This window comes from Numida meleagris, chromosome 2 (genome assembly GCF_002078875.1).
Source record: "Numida meleagris isolate 19003 breed g44 Domestic line chromosome 2, NumMel1.0, whole genome shotgun sequence".
Lineage (NCBI taxonomy): Eukaryota > Metazoa > Chordata > Aves > Galliformes > Numididae > Numida > Numida meleagris.
In genome coordinates this window covers 4,499,776-4,512,238 of record NC_034410.1, presented here as the reverse complement: position 1 = coordinate 4,512,238, position 12,463 = coordinate 4,499,776, and the positions used below count along the sequence as shown (strand labels likewise).

The window sequence follows — 12,463 nt, the reverse complement described above, 5'->3', positions numbered from 1 at the left end:
GTCTCTCAACGCTATATCTAAATGTTTCTTGAACACACAGATAGATGGTGATAGAGGTAGCCCAAGCGAGTTTTCTGGGTGCAGAAACATTAGTGCTCTAAGTGGCAAATGGGGAAACACCATTGTGTTTTCTGATGCTGGAAATGCTGATACAGAATACTCAAAATATTTCCTGTGGGTGCTATCAGCTGCAATGCTCGGAGAGGAGAGAGCAGAGGCGAACAGAGACCAGAGGCGTTTCCAGAGCCTGCCAGCACTCATCACAGTTGGAATGGCTGGTAGGAGGAATTATTTTTTTTTGCTCATCTGAATTTTTCATCTTGTTTTCGGGAACTGCTGCCTGGAAGAGTCCTGAAGGAAAGAACATAAGATGCTCTGCCCAGCTTTTCTGAAGTCAACGTGAGACACATCCCAATGGTGCATTGTGAACAGAGCAAGAGATCTAGATGGTCAGAATCACAGGAAAGGCCATTGAGTTGTAGGACTTGCTTTAATTCCTATGCTCAGATTGGAAAGGCTTTGTAAATCAAGTATCTAGAAGCAGAACCTGTTACAAGATTTACTATGGCAAGTGATGTTTCTCTTCAGTTAGGGTAGTGCTGAAACCAGCAGCCATAGGTACTGGTTATAGCTGAAGCGTATCTTTGTAGGAGAACTACTTGAAGGATTTAGTGTGAACTTCAGAAACACTAAAAATCATATATTAAAAAGTCAAAAATTAAGTCATAGCCATAAGTTCTAACTCATGGGCAGAAGAGGTGGGGGGGGGGAAAATGTGATTGGGGATTTATTAGTTCAATTGTTTATATTCTGTGGGAGAGGAGTGACCAGGCTGATTGCCCTGACCTTGAGCCAAGGCAAGTTAGTGCTAAAGCAAAATGATGTTTGAATGGTAGTGGCAACGCCCAGGAAATAACAGATTAGATTGAACCATCAATTAAATGCAATTAGCAACTTGCAGCGGCTCTCACTTAAAAACAGTAAAAGGCAGCAGAGGGGAAAGTTCCTGCTGTAATCCCCAGTAGGAGCTGAGATGAAATCCAACCCATCCATGCCTGTGTGAATGTTATGATCTCTACAACACCTGCAGCCCTTCCCAGTTACAACTCACAGACAAGGCAGCCTGGACGAGCAGCTTCCATCCCTACCCGGCCTGGTACAGCAGCAGGGCGGCTTTCAAGGTTCTATTCTGAAACTCAGGAAATTCTAGTGAGCTTTTTTTCATTCCTGCAAGTGCAAAAAATCCTTTGGTTCTCTTAGTTACAACAGGGAGGCAACAAAGTACCATAGCTTCAAGCATCCTGAGACTTCACCTCCAACTTGGCAAGAGATCAGCAACTGAGAACTGGAAGGTTAAACTTAATTTAGTGCTATCTGTTAGAAGAATATAACTGTTCTCTGATCTGCTCTATCAGACAATTGTTCCTTTGGATCAAGTCTTCAGGCCAACTCCTCCCATTCCCAAGATCCACTTAGGATGAAGCAGGCTGCACCCAGACTGCTGTAAGCACTAAGCTCTTTATTCCTGTGACACTTCAGCACAGGAAGTGTCCAAAGGTGCTTACGGTACAGCTTAACTTAAACGGATTGCTATAAAGCTTAAAAACTATGTTGATAAAGGTGCAATGCTGGAAGCAGTCCTAGACAAACAAAAGATACCAACAGATCACCTGTGTGGCTTCAGTTATCAGGCTGAAAAAGTTACCCCTCGCTTAAATTACTTCAGTATTATTAGTTTAAATCTTTAGTGTTTGGATGTTTACTCTTCCAGCGGTCAATTAAGGGAATAAAAGAAGGAACTGATTTTAGCAGCAGTAGAAAGAAGGTCAGTATTTAGCAGACCATCCAGCAGAATGCCTTTCAAATCTTTTAATTCTACTACCTGTACTTAAGGCGTAATCCCTTTGTCTTTTAAGCAGGAAGAAAGTATTCTGACCCCTCTGCCTTATTTAACATTGAAACTGTACTTGAAACTTGGAACATAAAGAACAAATTTTACCAGTGGGTACCCAGTGCCCTTCGTTTGTAGAGGATTTTCACCAGGTGAACTGTACCAACTACAGGGAAGATATTCCCAATGAGAAGATGCAGAATTCTGTGATAAATCACTGCCCCCAGAGGTATAAAAACACCCTCGTGTTTTTCATTGTTCATTTCAGATTTACTATTCACCACGTACCACACATTCAGAAGCTATTTGAAAACAAGTGCAAACAAAGTAAAGCTACGGAAAGCAATGTGCGCTGCTGCACCGGGTTGCACCCCAGTGCCTTAATGATTTGTATGAAAATAGCAAATAGAAAAGCAGAAGAAAAGCTCTTCCTTCGTCACTACAGAAGCTCAGACATTCGATTCCATTCAAGACTCCAGTCTCTACCTGGTTTCTGCATTAATTTTGCTTTCCCTTTGGTGACTTTGGACAGCGTTCCAAGTTTGAACGCAAACCAATCTGTTGAACAGTGATTGGGAAAGACAAAAATATGTATTTCACCTGGATATGTGTTTTTTTTTTAATATAGTGTTGTCTACACTAACAAAATAGAAGAGCTGTAATTCTTTCAAGAGCAGAAAAATATTCCAAACTAATTTTTAAACAAAAGTAGCATCCATTTCACTCGTGACCTTGTGCAGCTTCTTCCCCTTGCCCTTCACGTGCTGCTTCATCACTAGGTTTCACCTGAGTGGTGGGTAACGAGCTCTCAGAACTGTTTGCGAGTATTGTTTCTTGGTTATTGGGATCAGTTTCTAGTGCTGTTTTTGAAGATATTTCATTAGGAAGAGTGAAAGAAGGTAAAGACGACGCTGGAGGCAGAAGATGGTCCAACTCTGGCTGCGTGGCAGAGCCTTCAGGATTCTTCATTATGTCTTCATGGCCCAAAGCTGTGGTGTTCTCTGGGAAATTAAGAAGTATTTCACAAAACAAACACGCACACCCCAACGCTTCTAAGTGCCTCTGGTTACTGTGCCTAGAGAATCATTTTGAGTGACGTGCCTCTTACAGGCACAGGGCATAGATTCACAGCTCCCAAACACACGAGCTGCATTTACTCAGCTCTACAAAGCTCAGTAAAACCTCATGGTGCAGTAACTTTCAAGAGATGTTTACCTATCTGATCTACTACATTCTTAAGCCAGGAAGGGCTATAATTTCAAGTTGTTTTGTTTTTAAATACGTACGTCACTATTAGGATTGCTGATTTGTTTCTGCGACTTGGTGGTACAGAAATTCATTCATGCTGATATTAGAAATACTTGTAAGCTCAGTTTAATTTGGATCATTGACATTTTCCACTTAACGAGAGATGTTTTACAACCTTATTAAGAAAATAAGACTGGCTTTACCCATTTCTGCACCTGATTTCTGTTTCCTGCTTCATTTCACTTTAGCCAAGTCCACTTTCTGATTTTTCCTTAAAAAAAGCTTATTTCCAAAACGCATGATCAGGTGTGAGTTGGTGCCATGCTAGAGAGGAGGAGAGAGGTCTGGAAATCTTGAACAGACTTACCAAAATAAGCAGGAGGTTCGCTGTTCGACATGAGCTTTTCCGTGCCTACGAAAGAGCCTGCTGCTGGCATGCTGAAGGAGGCAGAGGAAGAAACGCTGGACACGTTTGTCAAGTCAGTGAGCTCAGGAAGTGAAATACCAGACATGTCGAGAAACCCTGAAGAAAGAAAACGTTGTGACACTTTTACATTAACACAAAACTTAAGACACGCTACGTGCGGACTGAAATTGATTTATTCAACTCTGTATTATTTATGAGCTGAACAAATGTCACCTAAAAGTTAGGTGATGTGAGCAGAAAGAATGCTACAGAACGTTATTTTGATAGAGCTCACAATATCAAATACTACACTTCTGAAATCCAATATGTTAAAAATGTTAAGGAAAAGAAACACCTCCGCTCATAGTCCTCTATTTAATGCTCAAACTTGTTAAGACCTTTCTGGTTTATTTAAATGTCCTCTAAAGATTTTTATTTTTTTCAAAAGGTGCAGGCTGGAAAAAGCAGGCAAGAAAACATACCTGGATCCATAACTCTCTGGAGAGGGGGAGGAGGAGAAAGTGAGCTTTCTGGTGAATACCCACTCATTTCTTGGCCTGTGGAACGATCCAGGTTCATAACTACTTCAGAGTTGTCACTTTGAGAAGTAGGTGCCAATAATGGAGCCTGGAACAACACAGTAAAACACGTCATTTCACAATGCAAGTTTCACCTGAAGTCAGCCTTCCCCTGAGACAGCGTTCTGCCTCGGTCTCCAAGTCCATCAGTGCAGAGAGAACTTGTTGATGCTGAAATCAATAATCAAGTCACGGTTTACGACTGGTCACAATGTATCCTTTCAAAGCAGATATGTTCTTTGAACAGCTGACACCTAATTCTTGTAGGTGTATTTTATTTCCTAGCCACAAGGATATTCTAAACCATCTTCTCACTGATCGAGACAGTTGTCACGTCCTCAGAACAGGAAGCAAGTATCTGTCGAAAATGTATTTCGGCCAATACCAATGACAGAATAACTGGAATATCCATTATTGCACCCAAATACCCAACTACAGTGATGAATACAGAAGGATACCAGATGGAATATTGAGGCAATAAAGGCTATTTCTCTCTCAAGCCATCCCTTCTGCCATCTGCTTGGCATCATCAACTCTTACTTATGCTGTGCTCAAAAATACTGTATTATGAATCTTAAAACAAGCAGAAAAATTTGAAATTCAAGAGGACATGCCTAGATGTTATCTTACTTCCTACATACCTCTGTGTAGCCATTAGTAGATGGTAGAGGAGTTCCAGCTTCTGGTAAGGGTGAAGGTGGTTTGCTTTCTGGCTTTTTCTTTGATACTATTGACTGCGTTGGAATCCTGTGCAAATAGCCATATCCAATACCACATCCCAAACTGCACAACAGAAGTAAAACAAGACTTGGAAGAAATCCTTAGCAAAGCTGGTAAGCCTTTTAAATTCTGACTCTAAAAGGAAAAGCGTGTGAGTCCTTAAACTGGAGCAGGAAATACCTACCTGCAAGAATCCTTTCTGCTACTGACAGAGCAGAAGGAATACTCTGCAACTGATATTTAGACAGATGTAGCTCAGCTTTTGGTTAACTATTTTCCATATCTTCATGCAATATATGATCTGACCCGATTTGGATTTCATTCTTGCTTCACCAAATGCTAGACTGTGAGAACGTAGCTAGTACATCTGCTATGGAGGAAGTCAGCACAGGTTTTACCATCAGTGTCAACTCAAACAGGATTAGATCCAGAACACGCCTGATACTTCTCAGCTAGTTGTTTTTTAAATGGAAGGATGAACAGTTGTGTGTGACAAGGAAATAAGCCTTACAGTGAAAACAACGAGCCGTAATAATATTCTTAACAAGGTAATATTCTTAACGAGAGCTCATTTACAGCGAGCGTATAACCTGCCATCACCCAGGGGCTGTCCGCAGATCAGTACCTTCCTTCTCCACCCCAAGCTCCATTGGGAGTCACAACTACCTCTCGAATGGAGTCTGCTTCAGTGTTATAAACCATCAGCTTCAGCGGCTTTCCCTCATGGGACTCAATCAGCGAGAAGAAATCTTCTGACTGAGAAAAGAAATAACAGTAGTTATTAAAGGCGTAAGATGAGGAACTAGAAGCAAATTAGTATTTTAGGCATTTGCTTTGGCATGAGGTATTAAAAACCCAAACATAGATTAAAACTCACTAATGTGCACCTTTTTTTTTCTTTTTTTTTTTTTCCCAGATTTAAATAGGTAGATAAATGAATGGATACAGGTTAAGGTTACCTCAGCCATGAAGCATCTCAAACGTCAGCCTCACAGAATCCAAAACCACCACCCCCATACATTTTATGTGCATGCAATTCGGGTTATAAATCCTAACACAGCAGGCATGAAGACAATCATTATGTGAAGGAACATGAACCCTACCTCCTGTAGAATCTGATCAGATCCAACAATGTAGTCAGTGTATGGCTGCAGTCCACCTACAGCTGCAGGAGACGCAGGTTCAACATCCTGTGAAAGAATGACACCCGTCACCTGCGCTCTCAGAAGATGAAATTACTAAAAGCTAACTCAAAAGACAACAAAAGAAAAGAACATTTGGTCTGTAGGACAAAACAGAAGCCTTCAAACTGTCTAATACTAGGTGCAACATCGTGTAACACACACCAAATACAGAAGAACCAATCTGAAAATGAGATGAAGCTGATAAGAAGTTGCATTTCAAGAACCAGAGACATAAGAAAATACCAGCTCAGTCTTTCCTAAGCTGTTCTACACTTTCACCTCTCCCTCCCGGCTTTAAAACAACTTTTTGGTGCTTTTTGTACATTAATATTACTTTGATGAAGTTGAGCCAACAGAAACACCAACCGAGCCAGAACCCTTTTTTAATTTTTTTGCCTTGCTATTGTTTCTTCAACACAAGACAAAGCGCCCTTCTCCCCATCATGCAGTCTGCACGGACTGGTTGGACTGTGGTTAACTTTATTCTTAGTGGCAGGCAACACTGACAGCCAACAACGTGTCCCTGTTCAAATAGCTCAAACTTTCAAGACTGCGTTCCCCTTCTCTTCATGATTTCAGCCCTGCACTTCTATATTCAAACTACTCTGAAAAAATATCCTTTAAAATGAGGTTATAGGAACACCAGCAAGCCACCAAGAGACAAGTCACCCGCATCTTCATTCTACATACAGTGACATTCTCATGCATAAGGATCTGTAAATCCTTATGAAAACATTCCTGGAATACCTCAGACTATGAATTAGCAATCCTTCTAAATGGCATACCTCATCTAACAGAACACACACACACACACACACAAACAGATGAGAAGTTTCAAATCTGAACTGTAAAACTGGAGGCTGGTGGCCCTGTTTGTGGCAGGGAGGTTGGAACTTGATGACCCTTGGGGTCCCTTCCAACCCAAGCCATTCTATGTTTCTACAAAACACCTTTTTGATGCTTGCCCTCTGGACAGAATAGATTCCAGTAATAAAAAAGTACATTTCTATCTTGGAGGAAGTTTTGAAATGGCAATTTACATTCTGCTCTTAGCTCAGCAACAACTTGTTGGAGAAGCAAAGAGTTCTGACTCACCAAAACATGCCACACGTGTTCATTGGCCCCCTGGAAACTGCAGAACCTCACGCTGGCTCCGAGAAGACCTTGTCCTCCCCACATGTTACTGGGGATCACCTCCACCTCTCTTATCTTCATTGTTTTGATGTTATACACCTCCAGTTTCACTGCTTTTTCAGCATTTGCCTTCAGTAGATCTTTCAACATATTGTTTTCTTTATTCTGTAGAGCACAGAAAGACATATATGTGGTTAACGTTATTTCTAGTTGCACCTGTAACACAGCCCGTGGCAGAATTTGAATACTAAGAACCAAAACAGTCATTAGACTTTACGTTTTACAATCAGTGCAGAAACTGCTATTTTATTTTATTCCGAAGCAGCCTGCGCTGTCAGTTCATGCCCTTCTAAAAAAGTAACTACGATCATTCCCTTTAATGTTTCCTTTCCTCTCCTTCTAACTGCTGGTAACTAGGTCAGGAATGTTAGATCTTAACTACACAGTTGCAACAGTAAGTGGCAACACTTCATGGGTGATCAGCACTGATCCTTTCTCAGTAACACCTCAAAACTGCTGCAAACCGAACATGTAAAGGACAGACTATTTGGGAGCAGCTGAGCAAACTGCAATGATTTCTGTTATGTTGACAGGTGGACCGATTATCCATCACAATCTGCTGTTATACTGATCATTTCCACAACAACACCTGTGCTAATACACAATGCATGTAGCTAGGATGAAACATACAGCAAAAGCCTTTCACACCAAGACAATACATTAAAATTTACTCAATTCTTCCTCAATAACTCACCATACAGGAACTTGTGACCAGCCCTAAAGTATAAGCAGGCAGGCCACGTGGCACTTTTCTTCCTACCCACGATTCTTTCCCATACTTTATCAAATGTTGAAACAAGTTTGCTTAAACAAATGTTTCGCTCTCACCACTGACTCACTAGCTCAATATTCACCTTGTGGCAGAAAATAGGCATGAATAACATCACAAGCACAGAGTTAACCTGTTAAGAAGTCAGGGTGACTGGAGGCATCAATAACATCCTCAGGTTTTGGTTTACCTTTTTAATACTGTATACAACGTCCAGTATGACATTCTGTATCCTGGAAGCTTTGGCTTCTACCTCTCATAATTATGATAGCCCAGGAAAAAATAAAGAATAAAATAAAGTTTAAGGAGAGAGACGTACAAGCCTGGTGTGTCCTATCGCAACGATGAAGTCAAAGAAAGGCTCCAGCCCTCCTTGCTGAGCTGGGGAGTTCTCCTGAACCTACAAAACATAATATATATATTTTTTTAATTATACACGGATCTGCGGTTATGTTAAGTGACACAGTGTTAATTATTACACCTGAGTCAATATTGATTTTTGACTGAACCAGAACTGAGATAGCAAGTGACAGACCCCGGGAAGCAGTCCACAACCGTGAATTTATTATTATATATATCTTTTTTTTTCTTTTTTTTTTTTTTTCCAAGCTCCGCTTCAGGCTTTTCCTCCACGCTCCTCATTGCCTGAGCGCACAGAGCCCCCAGGTGCAGCACCACCATTTTTTACCAGAGTTTCTCCCCGCGGAGGCAGCGCGGGGCCCGGCCTGCCCGAGGCAGCGCGGCGCAGCGCGATCCCCGCCCCAGCGCCCGCCGCCCCCCACCGGCCCGCGTCGCCTCACCCCGTGGACGTGGAAGCCCTCGGCGCCGCCGTCCGGGAGCTCGGAGCTCGAGCCCAGCCCCATGCCTGGCAGCGAGGCTCAAGCGGCGGCTCCGAGCAGCATCGCCCCGCCGCCGGAGCTCGGCGGACGGCCCCGCAGGCCTGAGCAGCAGAGCACCGAGCGGCGGGCGGTACCGCCCATAGCAACGCCTCCTCTCCCGCCCGCCGCCATTGCCGCCCCGCCCTGGGGTGGGGGGGACACGGCTGAGCCGTGGGTGTGTGGCTGCGTAGGTGGGGCCCGGATTGCCCGTCCAGCTCAGCCTTCTCTGGGCAGCCTGTGTTAGTGCCTCGCTACCCTCGCGGTGAAAAAATTCCCCCTGAGCTCTAATCTCAATCTCCCGTTTTTTAGTTTAAACCATTCCCCTTTGTCCTATCGCTATCAGACTGTGTAAAAAGTCACTCCCCCTCCTGCCGGTAAGCGTGAGTACTGGAAGAGAACAATGAGGTCTCCCCAGAGCCTTCTCTTCTCCAAGCTGACCACCTCCAGCTCCCTCAGCCTTCCCTCACAGCAGGGGCACTCCAGCCCTCTGAGCATCTCCATGGCCTCCTCTGGACGCGCTCCCACAGCTCCAATCCATGTGGGGCCCCACGAGGGCAGAGCAGAAGGGGACAGTCCCCTCCCTCTCCCTGCTGCCACCCCTCTGTTGATGCAGCCCAGGATGCTGTTGGCCTTCAGGGCTGCAGGCGCACGCTGCTGGCTCGTGTGCAGCGTTTTGTCCATCAGGACTCCAAGTCCTTCTCCTCAGGGCTGCTCTCAGTGAGCTCTTCTCCCAGTCTGTATTCATAGCTGGGATTGCCCCAACCCAAGCACAGCACCTTGCCCTTGGCTTTGTTCAACCTCAGTAGGTTCACATGAGCCCACTTTTCAAAGCTGCACAAGTCCCCCAGGATGGCATCCCTTCCTTCTGTTGTGTCAGCTGCTCTACTCAGCTTGGTGTCATCAGCAAACTGCTGAGGGTGCACTCGATCCCACTGTGTATGTCACTGAAATTGAAGAGCACTGGACCCAAGATGGACTCCTGGGGGACACCACTCATCACCGGCCCCCACCTGGACACAGAGCCATAGACAACAACTCTCTGGCTGCGACCATCCAACCAAGGCATACAGAGCCTCAGTAATCATTAAGAAGTGCTGATATTTCCCTTCTTCCTGAAATTTCATACTTGTTCTACGCCATTTGTCTTAGGATGAACTCTGAATCTGCCTCAGTAATTCCTCAATAATGGAAGAGTTTCTTCATTCTTTCTTCAAACACCAAAAGAAAATGCCACAGACTCTGATCCCAGTATAAAATGAATACCTAGGATATATGAGACCACAGCCAAAAAAAACCCAATGGAATTATTTGCATTTGTGTTTACTGTGGGAGATAATGAGGAGGACCCCATCCCCAAATCTATTTTTGTAGGAAACATGTCAGAGGATCTGAATTCACTTAAGGTGAATGTCAAGGAGACTGTTAAACCCACAGTTTTGAAGGAATAGGTGAGAATTACACAAGGTCTTCAAAGGAATTCAGAGTTAGCACACCTGTTGGCTGTAATAAATAGTAGTTCTAGTAGATGCTGGCAAAAGGGATAAGCAGTGAAATGGCAAAATGCACCAATGTCATGGAATTATTTAGAACAGTAAAAATAAGGAGCAATTCCAGAATTGTAAACGGATCATGAAAGATTAGGTGGCCAATAAAACCACAGGTATCATGAAGTGTAGATAAACACAAAAGGATATGTGTCAGGAAAAACTCTAATTCCATGTGTGAAATGGTGGGCTCTGAGCTGTTCAGCATCAGCCTGTAGTTAGACCTGAGGTTTACAAAGAGTAATTTCAGCAATCGGTAGTAACCAAAAAGCACATCCACTGAGAATTACTGTAAAAGCAAGAGGGAACAGTAAGGAAGACATTGGTGAATTACCATACGAATTCAGTTTTCCCGTGTCTTTTCCTCCCACTAGAAAATGAACAGTAAGATTGAAAAAGAGCGTTAATGATAATTGAAGGTATCACTAGTTACCACATAGGGAATGATTAAGTAAACCAGGGCTTCTTCGTTTGAGTGAGAAACAATTGAAGAGAGAGAGCATGTGCTACAAAGTCATTTGTGGTACAGGGGAAGTAGTCAGGAGCTGAGTGTTTGCTCTCGTTCAATTTTTTAACAAGGGAACTGTTGAAACCGTGAGGGCACAGGTTCAAAGTAAGCAGAAGGAGGTGATTTTTCATGTAACAGCTCATTGAGTTCTGCAGCTCCCTACCACAGCAGGATGTGATGCCAAGAGTTTATTTGGCCCCAAGGAAGCACCGGACGAGTTCACCAAAGAAAAATCTGGGGAGAGCCAGTATGTAGACAGAAACCCTTGTAGCAAAAGATATTTTCTGAGCTGAAACCATCTGCGGGTTGGGAGAGTGTTGGAGAGAAGTATTGTTTGTGCTTGTCCCAGTCTTAGCCTTTGCTAAGCTAAGTTATAGAAGGAAAGGAATCTAGAGATGTAGGTATGTTGCCGGTGCTGTTCTTTTCTAATTTAGTTGATAAAATAGTATCAAAATCGTGCTGCTGTCACTGAAATTACAGAAACATCAAACCTGCCCTGGACCACAGTTTTGTAACACATTTTTATTCATTTAGAAAGATAATCTAATCCACGTTTATCCATTACTTAAAAAGTGCCTGCATGTTCACTTTGTCAACTTAAACAGAGCTTAAAGACTCCATAAATCATTAAACATCAGCATTGCATAGAAGAATTCATAATGATCACATTATGGCATTATGATGAGAAGTCAAGATTTATTTTCATGTGTATTTCTTGAAGCAGATTCTGTGCTGCACTAGAGATTTATGAAGACAGGTTGCACGGGTGTTTCTAGAACATCAGCACAAGAGTATTCCATACCCTATAACGAAACACTAACGAGCAGCTATTTCTCCTATCAGAGGTGATAAATGTTAGGAATGCAAAGGTGCTTAAAGACACAGAACACTTGCGGCTCACACGAGAGTGACCCAGTGCTCAGCAGCATTTGGGACTGAGCAGGTCTCTCTGAGGTGATGGAAGATTCACGTTCTGTATCAGTGAGGAGCTGTATGTTATTTCTCAGTGTGCCTTTCTGCTAAATCATTCATTTTTCAAAGACATGACTTTTAAAAGGGGACAATTTACTAATCTACTTTGCAATCTAGCAAATGCCGGTCGATTTTGATTTTGGTAACAGTCTCAATGAATTGAGAAGCTATGCATGTGTTAAAGCCTGTCAAGGATTAGGAGGCTTGTTTCATTTGACTTTTTCTCAATAAATGACTTTCCAAAATGTAATGCATTTAGCACATTTTTTATTTGAATAACTGTTAATCTAAAAGATTGTGAGGCTGTTTTAGAGCTGGAAGATAAAAGAAACAAGGAGAAATGAATTATATTGCACAAATATTTTTGACAGCTGATGGATAGAAATGTTGAAGCACTGGAGAGAATGCTGAAAAAATCCTCTGCATCTACAAGCATCGTGTGTAAATGGTATCTCATCCGTAACAAGACAGAAGGTCTCACTGTTTAAAAAGTAAAATGAAATCACCAGTCTTTCAGCCAAATAAAAGTAGATATAACTATGCAAAAATAAATGTATACAGTACTTCAGAA

The 12,463-nt window shown here is 42.7% G+C and overlaps 1 protein-coding gene across 1 annotated transcript; it reads right to left on the bottom strand.

The window, feature by feature from the left end:
- GORASP1 (golgi reassembly stacking protein 1) lies at positions 472-8,982 on the bottom strand. The gene is made up of 9 exons (XM_021386650.1): positions 8,791-8,982; positions 8,310-8,390; positions 7,123-7,326; positions 5,947-6,033; positions 5,469-5,599; positions 4,765-4,906; positions 4,028-4,172; positions 3,507-3,662; positions 472-2,892 (listed from the first exon to the last, which is right to left on the bottom strand). Exons 1-9 carry the CDS (start codon positions 8,851-8,853, stop codon positions 2,612-2,614), a joined length of 1,290 nt encoding a protein of 429 aa, XP_021242325.1. The 5' UTR covers positions 8,854-8,982; the 3' UTR covers positions 472-2,611.